This window comes from Pseudophryne corroboree, chromosome 3, assembly GCF_028390025.1.
Source record: "Pseudophryne corroboree isolate aPseCor3 chromosome 3, aPseCor3.hap2, whole genome shotgun sequence".
Taxonomy (NCBI): domain Eukaryota; kingdom Metazoa; phylum Chordata; class Amphibia; order Anura; family Myobatrachidae; genus Pseudophryne; species Pseudophryne corroboree.
Genome location: NC_086446.1, coordinates 418,629,303 through 418,648,003, shown reverse-complemented (window position 1 = coordinate 418,648,003; position 18,701 = coordinate 418,629,303). Strand labels below are relative to the sequence as shown.

At 44.3% G+C, this 18,701-nt stretch overlaps 1 protein-coding gene across 4 annotated transcripts in view; it reads left to right on the top strand.

Annotated features, from left to right (window-relative positions):
• Positions 1 to 18,701, top strand: part of PLCG1 (phospholipase C gamma 1) — a 186,967-nt gene that overhangs the window by 113,676 nt on the left and 54,590 nt on the right. For 3 of the 4 annotated variants that reach the window (XM_063960251.1, XM_063960252.1, XM_063960250.1), the window contains 3 exons: positions 15,383 to 15,466; positions 15,948 to 15,970; positions 17,487 to 17,559. In XM_063960251.1, coding sequence (XP_063816321.1) covers positions 15,383 to 15,466; positions 15,948 to 15,970; positions 17,487 to 17,559 — 180 coding nt within the window. Of the gene's footprint in view, positions 1 to 10,637; positions 10,658 to 15,382; positions 15,467 to 15,947; positions 15,971 to 17,486; positions 17,560 to 18,701 lie in introns of those variants that run through there. The other variant, XM_063960253.1, reaches the window with a different exon arrangement.

Sequence of the window (18,701 nt, the reverse complement as noted above, 5' to 3'; positions counted from 1 at the left end):
TTAAAAACTCGTCAACAATTTCTACCAAGGGTGGTTTCTTGGTTTCACATGAACCAACTTATTGTGGTGCCTGTGGCTACCGAAGCCTTGGCTGAATCAAAGTCTCTCAATGTAGTCAGTGCTTTGAAAATTTATATAGCCAGAACGGCTCGTATTAGGAAAACAGAGGCTGTGTCTGTCCTGTATGCTCCCAACAAGATTGGGGCTCCTGCTTCAAAACAGACTATTGCACGCTGGATCTGTAATACGATTCAGCATGCTCATTCTACGGCTGGTTTACCGTTACTGAAGTCTGTGAGGGCCCATTCTACCAGGAAGGTGGGCTCATCTTGGGTGGCTGCCCGAGGAGTCTCGGCGGTACAACTTTGCCGAACAGCTACTTGGTCGGGTTCAAACACCTTTGTAAAATCCTACAAGTTTGATACCCTGGCTGATGAGGACCTCATGTTTGCTCAGTCGGTGCTGCAGAGTCATCCGCTCTCTCCCGCCCGTTCTGGAGCTTTGGTATAAACCCCATGGTCCTTTTGGAGTCCCCAGCATCCTCTAGGACGTATGAGAAAATGGGATTTTAATACCTACCGGTAAATCCTTTTCTCTTAGTCCGTAGAGGATGCTGGGCGCCCGTCCCAGTGCGGACTCTATCTGCAGTACTTGTTAATAGTTATTGTTTATGTTACACAAAATTTGTGTTTCGGTTAAGATCAGCCTGTTGCTGATTTTGGTTCATGCTGTTAACTGGTATTTAGTCAAAAGTCATGTTGTACGGCGTGTTGTGGTGTGAGCTGGTATGTATCTCACCCTTAGTTTAACAAAAATCCTTTTCCTCGAAATGTCCGTCTCCCTGGGCACAGTTCCTATAACTGAGGTCTGGAGGAGGGGCATAGAGGGAGGAGCCAGTTCACACCCATTTAAAGTCTTAAAGTGCCCATGTCTCCTGCAGATCCCGTCTATATCCCATGGTCCTTTTGGAGTCCCCAGCATCTGTGTACACACGGTGAGATTTTTTCTTAAGATTTTGACTATATAGTCAAAATCGTAAGAAAAGTTAGTGCAGATCGCAAGGTGAAAGTCACCTTGCGATCCCGATGCGCGGTCCCGCCAGGTCGGCATCGCAAGAAAAGATAGACTGTGCAGGCAAGTCAATCCTTGCTAGATCGGTGTACTATCTAGTTCATCTCACATGTCAATGACATCTCACATAAGCCAAACTCTCACATAAGCCAAAATCGTAAGCACACATAGTACAGATCTCAAGAAAAGTTAGTCAAAATCTGTCCTATCTGGCCTCCGGGGAGTTCAAGGGAAATCGCAAGTAAAAATAGGACATAGCAAGGATCTCACCGTGTGTACACAAAAAGGATTTACCGGTAGGTATTAAAATCCTATTTTTTTGTTTTGTTTTTTTGCATAGGCAAAAAAAATTAGCTTTTTGCTTTTTTTAGGACGAATGGGGATTCGCCCTATGCAATAGCAGGGCCGTTTTTTCGCCTAGGCAAAGCATTCGTCAGGAGCAAAAAACATGTGGATCAGCGAATCCACGTGTTTTTTGCACCTGCGCTGGCGAAAACGCAAGCTGTTTTCGCCTACTTTGAGGCATATTTCGCCAATGCCTATTCACTTATAACTAAAAACAGGTGAAAAATGGCCCGCAATTGAATACCCATGGAGTCTAATTCAACAGTTTCGAAATGATCGGAGCTAATTGCTTACCCCTTATTCTTAAATAGGCTTAATCTGCCACCCTATTTGTGACCTCACCATCACATCCCCAATCCTAGCATAGATATGTAAAATTTGAATTAATCAGTTGTGAGTGGTAGACTCAGTCCTCACGGGGCCATGCATCGGATTCAATCAGATTGGATACACATAAAAGACGCACAATTTCACACTATATATCAGCCCAAATCACCGAATTGACCAGAAATTGAGCAAAATCTTTCTAGTGTATGGGGCCCTTTAGGATAATGTATCATCTATAGGGGAGTTTTATAATGCTTTCCCTTGATATGTTTGTAAATTGAACTTTTTGTGTTTTTTTTTTTTTCTGCTGATCAATCACTCTCCAGGGTCTGTCTTCAATTTAAGTTTATGCGGGTCTTTAATGGGCTGATTGTGCAAAAATGATTAATTATAGCAGTGGTTTCCAAACTTTTTTGAATCACGGCGCCCTAGAGTATCAGAATTTTTTTCACGGCACCCCTAGGTCAAAATTTTCTTATTGAAAAATTTAGAAAGAAATATTAAATTTAAGTAGATTGTGTTTATATGTCATCCTTAGGCTCAATTGTGTGGTGAGGGACAAGATTTGCTTCTGTTTGTCCCCATAGTTTATGACTGACAGCTACTAGCACTAGTTTTGCCTATTATATTGACCATGAATAATTTGAATTGGTCCTGGACCACCAATCCAAGGCACCCCTGCAAGTGTCCCGAGGCACCCCAGGGTGCCATGGCACAGAGTTTGCGAACCACTGAATTATAGGTTTTATTTTATTTTTTTATTTTTTGCTGATGTGGAAATTCTCAAATGTTGCCGGTGTGATTTTTTTTTTTTTTTTTACTAAAACAAATTTATTGTGTTGCCAGCACATCTGTGTAGGAATTGTTTTGATTGTGTCTAATGTTAACATTCCAGCTGCATGGTCAGCAAGGGACAAAGGGTTAAGATTCCTGCTGCATAGTCATTCCAGGGCAGAGGTGAGACTTAGACAGTTTTCAAGTTAATGGATATAAGATTCAAGAAGGGTAGATCTTTATGCGTTTCTATGCATTCATATGTATAATTAGTGCTGTAGTGCCTATGGGTGAAATCCCTGAAAGATTGGCATAGTACACACCAGGCAACATCTAAAGGCCCATACACACTAAACGATGAAAGATATTGGTGAACGATTTCCCTTGAGCTTCCAGGCATACTTGATGAAAGATATTGTGCATACACACTGAATGATTTTTCAAACGATATGAACGATGAACGATATTGCTAGCATCATCTGGGACACTAATGGTGGCTAATTTAAATAATGGTCTGGCATTACAGAGTGGCTATTATGATAAATATCGTTCATTGTGTACACAGTGAACAATTTACACTTTCTCCGGGAGAGTCCACAAGTTATCCAGAAGATAACATTAGTGCAAATCCGCTGTCGCTTCATCATATCCCAATCAGTCAAAGCTTTTCGGCCTCCCAGCATGCAACGGGCCCATCCATATATCCCCACCTCAGGCAAATCAGTTTTTTGTTTGGTGCGGCAGGAGCCAGACCATGGTCAGAAGGCTGCTGGTTTTTAGCAGCCCTAAGCTTTCTTATTTTATTTTTATAGTCTTACTATTTTTTCTTGCGTGATATTTCTAAAAAGCTCTATGTACCTTAGAGTCGCTCCAACAACTCTCCGCTGGGTCGCGACAACGCTTACCCACGAGTACAGTGCTGTTTCGGCGGGCGTCTGTGTCGGATATACTAGCAGGTCCAGCAGACGTTCCCAGGCTGTGGCCAGAGCACGGGTAGAAGGCAAAGCATCGGTTCCGTTCCGCTTAGAAGGGAAATACGGACACAGCTGCACTGTTTTGGGAGGAGACTACCAGACAGTCGCTGACACGGCTGCCACCTCGGGTGCACCAGCGCTAGGCCTTAGGGATCAGAGGCACCAGGAATAGTATGAGGCCGCGATCCCTAGGGTTGATGTCAGCAGTGGGGAGTCAGACGCTCTCCTGGTCGCCCTTCCCCCCAGTTCATGACCAGTTTCCTCCGAGTCTCCCGCCATGAACTGTTTCCCGCTTCAGTCTCAGACGCTGTACACGAAGGGGACCCAGTCGCAGCATAGGCCGCTGTTGACTGGTGCGTCTGTGTTCACTGAGCGTCTGTGTTCACTATAGGTTTATGGAGCAGCAGTGTACACTAGTAGCGTCTGGATCCACTCAGCGTTCTCTAACGTATTGATCGGTCCTGGAAGCGAGCTGAGTCTTCCTGTATTCCACTCTACTGAGTATAGGTAATACAGCACTAATGGGTATATGCAATTCACGGCGAATCGCGGCAAATTATCGCCGGTTTTTTAATTCGACACAATTCGACAGGTGAATTCCGGCAGGTGGCTGCCGGAATTCACCATATTCAATGAAAAACGGATTCGACATTCCCGCGGGCGAAAAACGGCCGATTTGCCGGATTTTGCCGCAAATTAAAAAAACGGGTAAAAACGGGAAAAACCCGGAAAAAAATGGCGTGGGGTCCCCCCTCCAAAGCATAACCAGCCTCGGGCTCTTCGAGTTGGTCCTGGTTCTAAAAATGCGGGGACAAAATTGACATGGGATCCCCCGTATTTTTAAAACCAGCACCGGGCTCTGCGCCTGATGCTGGTGCAAAAAATACGGGGGACAAAAAGAGTAGGGGTCCCCCCGTATTTTATACACCAGCATCGGGCTCCACTAGCTGGACAGATAATGCCACAGCCGGGGGTCACTTTTATACAGCGCCCTGCGGCCGTGGCATTAAATATCCAACTAGTCACCCCTGGCCGGGGTACCCTGGGGGAGTGGGGACCCCTTCAATCAAGGGGTCCCCCCCCCAGCCACCCAAGGGCCAGGGGTGAAGCCCGAGGCTGTCCCCCCCCATCCAAAGGCTGCGGATGGGAGGCTGATAGCCTTGAGTAAAATGACAGATTATTGTTTTTTCCAGTAGTACTACAAGTCCCAGCAAGCCTCCCCCGCAAGCTGGTACTTGGAGAACCACAAGTACCAGCATGCGGAAGAAAAACGGGCCCGCTGGTACCTGTAGTACTACTGGGGAAAAAATACCCAAATAAAAACAGGACACACACACACCGTGACAAGTACAACTTTATTACACACTGCCGACACACACATACTTACCTATGTTGACACGCCGACTGCCACAGTCTCCGACGATCCGAGGGTACCTGTGAAAAAATTATACTCACCTTCCAGCGTCCAGAGATAAATCCACGTCCAGAGTATAATCCACGTACTTGTTAAAAAAACAAACCGCATACCCGACCATGCCGGACTGAAAGGGGTCCCATATTGACACATGAGACCCCTTTCCCCCGAATGTGCCGGGACCCCACGTGACTCCTGTCACTGAGGTCCCTTCAGCCAATCAGGAAGCGCTACTACGTGGCGCTCACCTGATTGGCTGTGCGCTGTCTGTGCTGAGACAGCGCATCGCACAGCTCTCTCTATTATTTCAATGGTGGGAACTTTGCCGTCAGTGGGGGGGTTACCCGCGGTCAGCCGCTGACCGGCGGGTGACCCCACCGCTAGCCGCAAAGTTCCCACCATTGAATATAATGGAGAGGCTTTGCGATGCGCTGTCTGAGCTCAGACGCGCAGAGCCAATCAGCAGAGTGCAAGGACGTTGCACTCGCTGATTGGCTGAAGAGACCTTTCAGTGACAGCTGTCACGTAGAGGTCTCTGCATTCGGGGAAAGGGGTCTCATGTGTCAACATGGGACCCCTTTCAGTCCGCTGGCACGGGTTTTTGCGTTTTGTTATTTTGCCAAGTACCTGGATTATACTCTGGACGTGGATTTATCTCTGGACACTGGAAGGTGAGTATAATTTTTTAACAGGTACCCTCGGATCGTCAGAGACTGTGGCAGTCGGCGTGTCAACATAGGTAAGTATGTGTGTGTCGGCAGTATGTAATAAAGTTGTACTTGTCACGGTGTGTGTGTCCTGTTTTTGTTTGGGTATTTTTTTTCCAGTAGTACTACAGGTACCAGCGGGCCCGTTTTTCTCCCGCATGCTGGTACTTGTGGTTCTCCAAGTACCAGCTTGCGGGGGAGGCTTGCTGGGACTTGTAGTACTACTGGAAAAAACAATATTCAGACATTTTTCTCAAGGCTATCAGCCTCCCATCCGCAGCCCTTGGATGGGGGGGACAGCCTCGGGCTTCACCCCTGGCCCTTGGGTGGCTGGGGGGGGGACCCCTTGATTGAAGGGGTCCCCACTCCCCCAGGGTACCCCGGCCAGGGGTGACTAGTTGGATATTTAATGGCACGGCCGCAGGGCACTGTATAAAAGTGACCCCCGGCTGTGGCATTATCTGTCCAGCTAGTGGAGCCCGATGCTGGTGTAAAAAATACGGGGGACCCCTACTCGTTTTGTCCCCCGTATTTTTTGCACCAGCACCAGGCGCAGAGCCCGGTGCTGGTTTTAAAAATACGGGGGATCCTCTGTCAAATTTTTCCCCGCATTTTTAGAACCAGGACCAGCTCGAAGAGCCCGAGGCTGGTTATGCTTTGGAGGGGGGACCCCACGCCATTTTTTCCCTTGATTTTACCGTTCCAGCTATAAAAAATATATATATATATATATATATATATATATATATATATATATATATATATTTAAAAATATATAAAAAATACTTGTGCAACCAAAAAAGACAAACCAAGTACCCAATCCCTTCTAATAAAAATAGATATGCTATTCCCAATAAAAAAAACACCAAAAAAAACATGTTTTAAATTTTTTTTTATTGGTTTCACCCTCCAAAGTGTGGTGGATTGAAAATGACGAATTTACTGTCTAAAAGCACTGTTGTCGAATTTCCAAACTTGAATTGAATACACTTTGGTCGAATTGCAGCACTTGTATCATTGCAGAAAAGTCGAATTTGACAAATGTCGAATTTCAAAAAGTCGAATTTTGAAAGTCCGTTTTTTTGACGGAAAGCACTGAATTGCATTGACAAATTTTATTTTTTTTGGCGAAAAAATCCCGAAATTCGACAATTTCGGGAATTCGACCGCAATTGCATATACCCCTAAGTCTCTATCTACCTTTTTGAGTATGAATAGTTAGATAAGTGCCTATTGCTTATGAGTGTATATGCTATTACTGTTGTTTCTTACGCTATGCGTCTGAATACGGTAGATCTGTTTAAACATGATTCAGTAATATGTTCTCCTACATACTTGAAATGTAGTTGTAGTTAATGTTGATGTGCTCATATTGCTTATTATACTAATCTATAACGTGTGACTGCTGACTTTACTATATATTCTGTCAGTTTTTTTCTATTCCGATCCTCCATGCAGATGCATGGGTAGGGTCGGATTGTAGGTCAAGTTAAAAAGCTTAAAGTGATTACAGTCACAAATTGTGTAGTACACAGGGAAGTGTGGATTATTTATCATGTCTAAGAGCGGCAAAGGTGAGGAAGATACACTCACAGCAACACCAACACTCATATCATGTTTGTCTTGCAAAGCTGTGTTAACCTCTCAGGATCTGGTTCAGGGTGGTTTGTGTGCAAATTGTTTTAGCTTTCACCAGGGTCTCTTGGAAAAATACAAGGCAGATTCAGGTGCAGATTGATCCTCCTTTGGCTATGTTTGCATAGACCTTATCCAGTATAGCTGAAAGGATAATTCCTCCAACTCCTGTACCAGGGATAGGTTACACGATTAACCCTTACATGCAGCTTCCCACCTGCGGTTTATCACTTCCAGCAGCAGCCTCTCAAAAGAAACAGGCTGATAAGCCAGTGGTAAGTAAATATTCATCCTCACAGGCTACACATGTTTCAGATGAGGATTCATCGGAGGATGGAAGCTCAATAAACTCTGCTTCGGCATAAGAAGAGGAGGAGGAAGGTCTCAGCTCAGTGGATATAGCTGAGTTAATTGAAGCAATGAAAGCCATTCTATCCTTAGAGGATTCAGCAGAACCTGTGTTAAAAACCAAGGCACCTGTGTTTAAACATCCCTAAACAGTTAAGACTGAGTTTCCAGGGTCAGATCAGCTAACGGAAATCATGGAAGAGGCTTGGGCTACGCCCAATAAGAAGTCTAGAATTCCAATTATCCTCTTCCAGCTGTGGATTGTTTAACCACTTGCCTGGCATGGTTGCATCAGATGTGACCATGTCTGCACGTGCTCTATCTGACCTGGTCGGACAGGATGCAACCAGTCAGACAGAGAGTGTAAGCAGCGGCAGGGAAGATAAACTTCCCTCCGCGGCTGCTGTCAGAGGGACCGGAAGGCTGTCCCGGATTTCAAAATGAAAGCCGCGATGTTCCCGATCAATGTTTCAATGTTTTGGGGGGAAAATATTTAAAAAATAAAATAAAATAATAAATATATATATATATATATAAAACCCCGTGCAGAGTGGCACTCGTAGGACTTCAGTCAATAAACAGAGGACACAGCGGTCACAAGTTTGGTCTAATCGACGTTCGATAATTTAATATAGTCTTCAGGATAACCAGAATGAATACAAAACAATATTTAAATACCTACTCACCACCCCCAGTGTGTCCACGCCATCGCTGCGGGCGCCGGGTCCTCGGACGACAGCAGACTGCGTCGCGCACTTCCTGTGCGCCTGGACGCTCGAGCGGTTGCCTGGAAACCAAAACCAACATGTGACATAAAAAAAACAATGTAGAGCATAGCAGGAGCGTACAGGTCCGTTAAAAACACAATACTGGGGACAGCACAATCATAACTAAGTCTATACACATTAAAGACATTGTTGTCATGGATATTAATACAAGCATATAAATAATTGGACCAAACGGGACACAAGGATTCCGGATATCCTAAATGCTAGTTCCAGGGCAATGACATTACGTACCCCATGTATAAGTCACCTAGCTGCCAAAAATGAAAGATAACAATCAGCTGATCCCCCCCCCCCCCCCCCCCCCAAAAAAAAAAGGGAGTTAATGTATCACAGAAACATCATATTGCTGTACAGACCACCTAAGCGCAAGGGGAGCATGATATTATAGATACATATAGATTCACAGGAAACAATTCAGAGGGAGGTTCTCATTTAACCCTTTGGGGGTAATCGTATTCAGGCGGTGTATCCACCTTGCTTCTCTCTGTAGCAGGGCCTTACCCCTATCACCCCCCCTGAGGTGTTTTGGTTCAGTATCAATGATTTTATACCGCAATTTGGACAGGCCATGACCTAACAATTTAAAATGCCTGGCAACTGGTTGATTAGATCCACTCTTACCCCCCTCCAGGGCATGTCTTATGGCCGATCTGTGGAGTGCCATGCGCTCCTTAAACATCCTTGTGGTCTTCCCCACATAGAGGAGACCACAAGGACATAGAATGATATAAATCACGTAAGTGCTGTTACATGACAGTACATGGCGTATAGCGATCCGTTCCCCAAAATGTGGGTGGGCGAAGGAATCACCGTACTCCATGAAACTACATGTTGTACAGCCGGTACATCGGTAACATCCTGCCTTTCTAGTAAGGAAGGTGCTGGGCCCACTACTCTTAGCACTAGAAACATCATTTTTAACAAGCCAATCTTTTAAATTCCTGTTTCTAGTGTAACTGGCCAACACTTTGGTATTCTTTAGCATAGTCAACTCAGGATCTGCTGTCACCACAGGCCACAACTTTTTGACTGCCTTCGCTATACGTGGACTGGCTGAGGTATACTGTTGCACAAACGGAATACAGTCCTGTATTCCGTTTGTGCAACAGTATACCTCAGCCAGTCCACGTATAGCGAAGGCAGTCAAAAAGTTGTGGCCTGTGGTGACAGCAGATCCTGAGTTGACTATGCTAAAGAATACCAAAGTGTTGGCCAGTTACACTAGAAACAGGAATTTAAAAGATTGGCTTGTTAAAAATGATGTTTCTAGTGCTAAGAGTAGTGGGCCCAGCACCTTCCTTACTAGAAAGGCAGGATGTTACCGATGTACCGGCTGTACAACATGTAGTTTCATGGAGTACGGTGATTCCTTCGCCCACCCACATTCTGGGGAACGGATCGCTATACGCCATGTACTGTCATGTAACAGCACTTACGTGATTATATCATTCGATGTCCTTGTGGTCTCCTCTATGTGGGGAAGACCACAAGGATGTTTAAGGAGCGCATGGCACTCCACAGATCGACCATAAGACATGCCCTGGAGGGGGGTAAGAGTGGATCTAATCAACCAGTTGCCAGGCATTTTAAATTGTTAGGTCATGGCCTGTCCACATTGCGGTATAAAATCATTGATACTGAACCAAAACGCCTCAGGGGGGGTGATAGGGGTAAGGCCCTGCTACAGAGAGAAGCAAGGTGGATACAACGCCTGAATACGATTACCCCCAAAGGGTTCAATGAGAACCTCCCTCTGAATTGTTTCCTGTGAATCTATATGTATCTATAATATCATGCTCCCCTTGCACTTAGGTGGTCTGTACAGCAATATGATGTTTCTGTGATACATTAACTCCCTTCTTTTTTTTTGGGGGGGGGGGGATCAGCTGATTGTTATCTTTCATTTTTGGCAGCTAGGTGACTTATACATGGGGTACGTAATGTCATTGCCCTGGAACTAGCATTTAGGATATCCGGAATCCTTGTGTCCCGTTTGGTCCAATTATTTATATGCTTGTATTAATATCCATGACAACAATGTCTTTAATGTGTATAGACTTAGTTATGATTGTGCTGTCCCCAGTCTTGTGTTTTTAACGGACCTGTACGCTCCTGCTATGCTCTACATTGTTTTTTTTATGTCACATGTTGGTTTTGGTTTCCAGGCAACGGCTCGAGCGTCCGGGCGCACAGGAAGTGCGCGACGCAGTCTGCTGTCGTCCGAGGACCCGGCGCCCGCAGCGATGGCGTGGACACACTGGGGGTGGTGAGTAGGTATTTAAATGTTGTTTTGTATTCATTCTGGTTATCCTGAAGACGATATTAAATTATCGAAACGTCGATTAGACCAAACTTGTGACCGCTGTGTCCTCTGTTTATTGACTGAAGTCCTACGAGTGCCACTCTGACCGGGGTTTTATATGGTCCATTGATCATTTGAGGAGGCACCGGGGCAGTTATATTGCGGGAATGAGAGTGCCGGTCCCCACATTATTTATTTATTTATTTATTTATTTATTTATATATATATATATATATATATATAGATATATATATATATATATATATATATATATATATATATATATTTTGTTTTGTTTCTGTTTTTTTAACGAAAACCATTTGGAATAGGGTTAAATTTATGTTCTTCACCTAATTCACTCATAAACCTCCCCCCCCCCCCCCCCCCCCCCAACAATTTCGGAGCGGTTTTCGGCGAAATAAATCGTCAGTTAAGTGGTTAAAAAGGGAGGTGGCTCCTAAAGTAGATACGCGTGTGATTCGATTAGTGCGAAAATCTACATTACCTTTGCCTTCAATTAAATGATGTCACTGATAGGAGAGTGGATGATTTTAAAAAAAAACAAAATTTTTTTCCCTGTCTGGGGCAGTCATAAGGCCAGCCATGGCTTCAGCTTGGATGGCAAAGGTAGTGGCTGTCTGGGCTGATGCATTGGAGGGGGGTTTTTCAATAGCATCTAGAGAGCAAAAATCCCATATAGCGCATATAAAACAGGCTGCAATGTTCTTGGAAGAAGCAGCATTGGATATGGGTGCTATTGCCTCCAGGGCATCAGCTTCAACAATCGCTGCTCGCAGAGCAGTTTGGCTACGTACGTGGAAAGCTGATTCAGAATCTAAGAAGGTTTTGGAAACTTTGCCCTTTTCTGGAGATATTCTTTTTTGTAAAGAATTGACAGATATTCTGGAGTCTGAAGCAGACTCCAAGAAGGTAAAGTTTCCTTCCACATACAATTTCAAACCTAAAGTTCTGGCTTTTCGGCCCTTTCGGTCTCAGGGAAAAGCTAAAGGAAAAAGTGATGGCCGGCAGTCCCAATACAAGAAGTCTGGTAGGACTAAAAAGCATTGGGCTGCCAGAGGACCGGGTGGTAAAACAGAGATAATAAGACATCATCCTGATGGTGCGGGCCTCCACCTGGGGGATCCCAGGGTGGTGGGCTGACTTCTTCAGTTTGCACAAATCTGGCAGCAATCTACAACAGATGCCTGGGTGCAGGAAGCGGTATCTCTAAGTTATGCTTTTGCCTTCAAGAAGCACCCTCCTCGGAGGTACTTTCTACCAGCCCGTCTCGGGTAGAGACGAAGGCCAGGGCTTTGCAAGAGGCAGTTCAGAAATTGCTTCAGTCAGGAGTAGTCATTCCAGTTCCTCCTGCGGAACGAGGACAGGATTTTTACTCCAACCTGTTTCTAGTCCAGAAACCAAATGGGTCATTTGTGGCTCATAAATTGGGCAAAATCGTCTCTGGTTCCGTCACAGCGGATAACTCACTTGGTGGCTGTACTGGATTCAAGTCTTCAGAGAGTAATTTTACCTCTGAACAAGATATCCAAAATTCAGTCAAGGATTCAGGACTTGCTACACAGTCAGAAGGTATCCATTCACGCAGCAATGCATGTGATGGGATTGATGGTGTCAACATTCGACATGGCGGAGTATGCACAGTTCCACTCGAGGCCTCTGCAGCAGCTGATTCTTGCCAAATGGAATGGGTTGCATCAGACGATAAAAACGCAGACTATGGTACTTACGATAGAAGTAAGAAGGTCATTAGCCTGGTGGCTACAGACATCCCATCTGGACAAGGGGAGACCCTTTTGGATATCAGATTGAGAAATTCTGACAATGGATGCCAGTCTCCAGGGCTGGGGAGCAGTGTCAAGAAGGTTGTGTTTCCAGGGGAAATGGAGCAAGGAAGAAGGTTGCCTTCCAATAAATATATTGGAACTTTGGGTCATATACATGGCACCGATTCAGGCAAAGGACATTCTTCGGGGAAAACCAGTTCATATCCGCTCGGACAATGCCACGGCAGTAGCGTACCTCAACCATCAGGGAGGAACTCGCAGCCGAAAAGCGATGAAGGAGGTAAGTCACATACTAAAGTGGGCAGAACTTCATCATCCAGCCTTGTCCGCAGTGTTCGTTCTGGGAGTCCTAAACTGGGAAGCGGATTTTCTCAGTCGACACGCCATTCAGGCAAGTGAATGGGCTCTACACCCGGAGGTCTTCCAGACCCTAGTAGACAAGTGGGAGTTGCCAGAGATAGATCTCATGGCGTCCAGTCAGAACAACAAAGTTCTCGAATACGGGTCAAGAACAAAGGATCCCAGATCGATCTTTGTGGATGCCCTGTCAATGAGATGGGACTTCCATCTGGCTTATGTGCTTCCTCCAATCACCCTATTACCCAGGGTGGTGAGAAAGATAAAGCAAGGAAAGGGTGCCGTGATACTAATAGCTCCTGCTTCGCCCAGAAGGCATTGGTACACAGATCTGCAGAGAATGTCGATGGATGCTCCCTCAACGTCCAGATCTACTGATGCAGGGTCCTTGTTATCACAGATATCTGGATCGACTGTCTTTGACGGCGTGGCTCTTGAAACCTCTATCCTGAAGTCCAGAGGATTCTTACAACAGGTAATTCAAACAATGCTCAGAGAAAGGAAACCTTACTCATCTCGCATTTATCACCGAATATGGCAAACCTATATTCATTGGTGCAGTGAATGAAAAATGGACCCTAAGTCTTTCAGAGTTTCCAGGGTCTTGGCATTCCTTCATGCAGGAATGGATAAAGGTTTGAAGGTGGCTTCCTTGAGAGTGCAAGTGTCAGCATTGACTGTATGGTTCCAAAAGAAAATTGCCAGCGGATTTACATACTTTTTTTTCAGGGAATGCTGCGCATTGAACCTCCTCTTATTCCTCCTACAGTGCCTTGGGTCTTAAATTTAGTCCTAAAAGCCCTTCAAGTTGCCCCATTTGAACCACTTAATAAAGTGGATCTTAAGTGGTTGGCAGCTAAAGTTCTCTTTCTACTGGCCCTGGCGTCCACAAGAAGAGTATCAGATTTTGGGGCATTGTCATGTCGTTCCCCATTTCTGTTTTTTTTTTTTAATCCAGATAAAGCAGTTCTCAAAACTAGATCTGGGTATCTTCCCAAGGTGGTGTCTAAATTCCACCTTAATGAAGAAATTGTAGTCCCGGCTTTCCAGGTACCGGCCTTTCTGTGGGAGATGCATCGCTGGACGTGGTCCGTGCATTAAGGATCTACGTGGATCGTACCAGTGCCATCTGAAAGACAGATTCTCTCTTCATTCTCTACGGATTTCACAAGAGTATGGCCTGCTGATGAGCAGACACTGGCAAGATGGCTTCGGATGACTATTTCAGAAGCATATTCTCAAGCTGATCTCCCCGTTCCGGCTAATGTCTCTGCTCAGTCTACTCGTAAGGTAGGTCCATCATGGGCAGCACAACGTGGTGCTTCAGCAGAACAGATATGTAAGGCAGCCACATGGTCTACCATTAACGCATTCATTAGACATTATGCCATGGATACCTTTGCCTCTCATGACGCTGAATTTGGGCGAAGGATTCTCATGTCCAATCAGGAGCGTCCCCACCACTAAATTGCTTTGGGAAATCCCAATGTTATCCTGTGGATAACCTGTGGACCTTGCTGGAGAAATATACGTTATGGTAAGAACTTACCGTTGATAACGGTATTTCTCCTAAGTCCACAGGTATCCCACTTTGACGCACCTGATTTGAGGATCCTTTTACTCACTAACCTCTTCCTTCTTGTACGGAAGGGTGTGTATGTGTGCTCTTATCGCCTGATTAGGGCTAGCTATGATGCTCCTGCCTTGAGCTTTGGAATACAACTGATTTGCCTGAGCCAGGAGACGGGAGGTATATGGACGGGCCCGTTGCATACTGGGTGGCCGAAAATCTTTGACCGATTGGTGCAAATCCGCTGTCGCTTCATCATATCCCAATGTTTATCCTGTGGATCCTGTGTCCACGACACCCATAGAGGGAGAATCTAACCTGTGGCAAGTGCAATGAGCCACTGTGCCCGCAGCATGGCTATTGCAGCGAGCCCGCAAGGGGATTTCTAGCGCTCGCCCCACTGCCGTCATACTGGTGGCTGGGATCCCGGCCACCGGTAAAAAGTATGTATTCCTTTCACTGTTGTTGTTGTTACCACCGTTACCTTCTTCGGAAGGTAATTGCACTGCAAGCTGTGCAGAAGGCCTCGAATATGTTAACGTAGACTGCCTGCAGATGGGGCCCTATCTCCGCGTTGTCTGGGATACATGTCATGCTCAGCATGGGTGTAGTATGTTACAGCGACAGGCACATATGTCAACATACATTTTTTTTTCTCACTGTTTTAGCGTAACCCTAAATCAAAATGTCGCACTATTATGTACTGTTGTCATGCACAGTGTTCATATAGTGAACATGTTGATGTGACAATCTGACTGGATACACTGAGAATACTCAGTCAGTAAAATAAAAAAGTTTAAAGGGCCCATGTCATGTGTCAACTCCTGTAAGGGGAATGCTTTCTGCAGCAATGTCTTCCCAATTCTGTTTTACTTTTAGCTGTTTTTCCATCGTTTTTACTATTGGTCTAATGTTTGTGTGTGTCATTCTCATATTGTCAATTATTTTTGTCTCCCCTTTTTCAGGAAGTAGAGCAGAGGAACCAAGAGATTAATTATGCTCAGTTCGCCCAGCTGTACCGTTCCCTAATGTACAATGCACAGAAGACGGTATGTAATGGCAGATCAATCAAACCCAACATATCGGTTATCCTCTTTTATGTTCCTGATTTCTATCATTTGTGAGATTTTATTTGTCAGCTTGTCACCTGTCAAAGCTTCTTCGTACAACTGGCTATGAAAAGATTAAAGACTATAGTAGCTTCTTTATGGGCCTTTTATTGCGGTACAGACATTTATTTGTTGTTGTTTTTTAGGTGTTTTTTTTTGGGTGGAGGGGGGGTTTGAATGATTTATTTGCTAGTAAACATTTTTTAATTTAACAAATTAAAAAGTAGTGTCTAAACAAAAAACAATATAGAAAAATACAACACGAACTATAAAACGAACCAAAGGATGGAAACCTTAATTAGAATTTACAATGGTTGTGTGAAGCAGCATAATTCTGGTATTGTGACTGCAGACTGCATTGTGTCAGCAGCAATGTGACTCCGATCCTTTTACCCTCATTTCTTGCATTTTCTGTTTTCAGATGCCGCTTCCATTCCTGGAAAGGTGAATATTAAACTCGTATTTATTTAGTCCTAAACCAAAAAAAAGGCTGACACCTGTCCTGTAGAACAAATGATGTTACCAGACCAAGGGGGACATGTACTAAGTGGAGATGGATAGAGCAGCAACCAATCAGCTCCTAACGGTCATGTTACAGGCTGTGTTTGAAAAATTATAGGAGCTGATTGGTCACTCTCCAAGGCTTAGTACATCTGTCCCATAAGGATTGTTTTTTTTTTTTTTTTTATGCGAACTAGTAATAAATTTCATACATAAGTCAGTAGTCTGCTCTTCTGAGCAAATCTGCCATATTGAATGTGGGTCTGACCTGTGATTAGGGAATCTGTCTGAAATACAGCAGGATAGAAGTATTTTGTACTAATTTGTTTTTAGATTTTTGTTTTTTTAATCAAGTTTTACAAAACATGTAATGAAATGAAGCTCAAAATGAAAACACACATCACAATGTTACACTTTTAAATTATATAAAACCTTAAAATATGACCCGTTCAGTATTTTCAATAGTAAAGGATAATGGTGTCTTGGTGAAAAATTGGTTTTGGACTTATTGTTGAAATTGTGTATCAGCCTCTTGTCCTGCTCCTCCATCACTTCATTGGACTTACTGACGCAATTCTTTCCTGGTTCATTTTCTGCCTATCCAATCACTCCTATCTGGCATTCCCGTCCCTTACATGTCACTGCTTCAATCCGTCCTATATGCTGCAGCAAAACTGACCTACAGGATCCCTGTTGCCACAAAATAACCAGTCTGCAAAGCCACACTATGGCTGCCCGTGTCCTCCAAGATACAAGTTTGAACAGTAATCAGTTACTCTGGCCTACAAAACTCTCTCATGTCCTTTCACACTCATTCATTACTTACAACATCTGATAATTCTTTCCCAGACTTCAAATCTTTAAATCCTCTCTAACAAGCCACCTCATTATTAGCGCTTACCTTCCCACCTATTCTACCGTATTTACATTGATACACCTACTAAGGTAATCTCCACTCTGTCATATTTGCTCCTATTGTCTCCTCTGTGTCATTTTCACTTTGTAAGTTCTCTCATTTATTATCCTTTGTTTTTTTCATGTCTGCTTTTTATTTTATTAGTGTCTTGTCCCTGTTTTATGCATATCCCATTTTTTCCCACTGTGTGGTGCATAGGAGCACTGCAAATGGAAAACTGTAATAAATGTCTAAAAAATAATTTTTTTGCTTTTTTATTTGATCCGGATTGATATCATCCGCTAATCTTGGTTCTTGGTCTTCTTACGTTTCCTTCTCTGATTAGAAAACATGTTTAGAAACTAATGAACTTTTGCAGGGCTTGGAGGATTATTACAGACATCAGTGCCTGCTTAATAAACATACATAATATTCTGTGATTTGTTTTCTTTCACTTTAACATTTGTAAAATAGTGTTTACATATATATTATGCTGCAGCAGGGTAGAGGGATTAGAGACTGATTGAATGGGAGGACAGTTGTTTCAGTTCTGTTTTATATCAGAGGTGGAGAGCGTCCAGAGCTGTACCGGGTATCCCTATTGGACTTCCAGAACTTTCTCCTGGATTATCAAAAGGTAAATATCCACAGCCGCTTCTGTATATGATCGGGGACTGTACTGATGTTGGAAGCAGAAGCCGGATCTGAGCGTAGGCTAGCTGTATTATATTGAGATGATTTGTGTGGAGTTCTAGGTGTATGTAGCGTTAAAGTATTGTCATTGGATACTTTGTTCAATGGCAACATAACTTGTCAGTTACCTGCCACTTTGCATTACTATAATGATAAATTATAAATCATTTGGTGTTTACATATGGGAGCTTTGCATGATCCCTGAATTTATAACTGTGTATCTCCTAGTCCATTGATTTGCACACACACTTTACCACAGTAATCCAATTACAGTTCCCAGGGTTCTGTGGTGACAATGTGGCATCCGACAGAGGATCTTGTAAATTGTACCTAGAAAGCAATGGAAGCAATTCAGATGGTTATATTTTTCTTCTTCAGCAACTGAGGGACACTTGAGATTCTAGAGTTAAGTGAGTGGATGGAGAAGCCTGGGCACTTCAAAAAATTGTTGCTGAAACTCGAGCACCTTTCCCTCAAAGCCCTGTATAGTCAAACAGGTTTTGTTTTTTTGCGAGTGCTTGACAAAGATGGGTGTTCTCTCCAGTTGACTGTGTTCTACAGCCAGAGCTTTTTTAGCACCAGCATTTTGCAGCAGCTGCTGGAGAGACTTGATGCGGCCCATGTTGCAGTCACATGCTGCTGCTTGTCACCATGGGGCCTGCTTCCTACATTGGATCATATCTTGGGGACACTGCAACTGCTACCACTGAGGTAGGTGCTCCAGTCCTCTGAGACTCCAGTGCATTCAGGTTGGGCCTGGTTCCAGACACTGCACCGGGTATGCAGGCGGTCAGGTTAGCAGGGAACCATTGTAAAGTTGTCTACCCCTACTCTCTGTCTCGGGCTCAGCAGGGGGGTTCAGGTGTTGGCATTTCCTGGATGCTATTACTAGGCAGGTGTGCTGCTGCAGGGTACTGGAGGCTGCAGGTATAATGGCCTCCTTTTGCTGCACCAAGGGCAGGGGGCTTGCAATACTGTTCCTCCTCCTTTTACCTCACTCCTTTGGGACTGGCTGCCATAAAAAGCACCTCCTCCCATGCACTGCTGCTGGCTCATTTTCTGGCTGCTATTACTGAATACTGACAC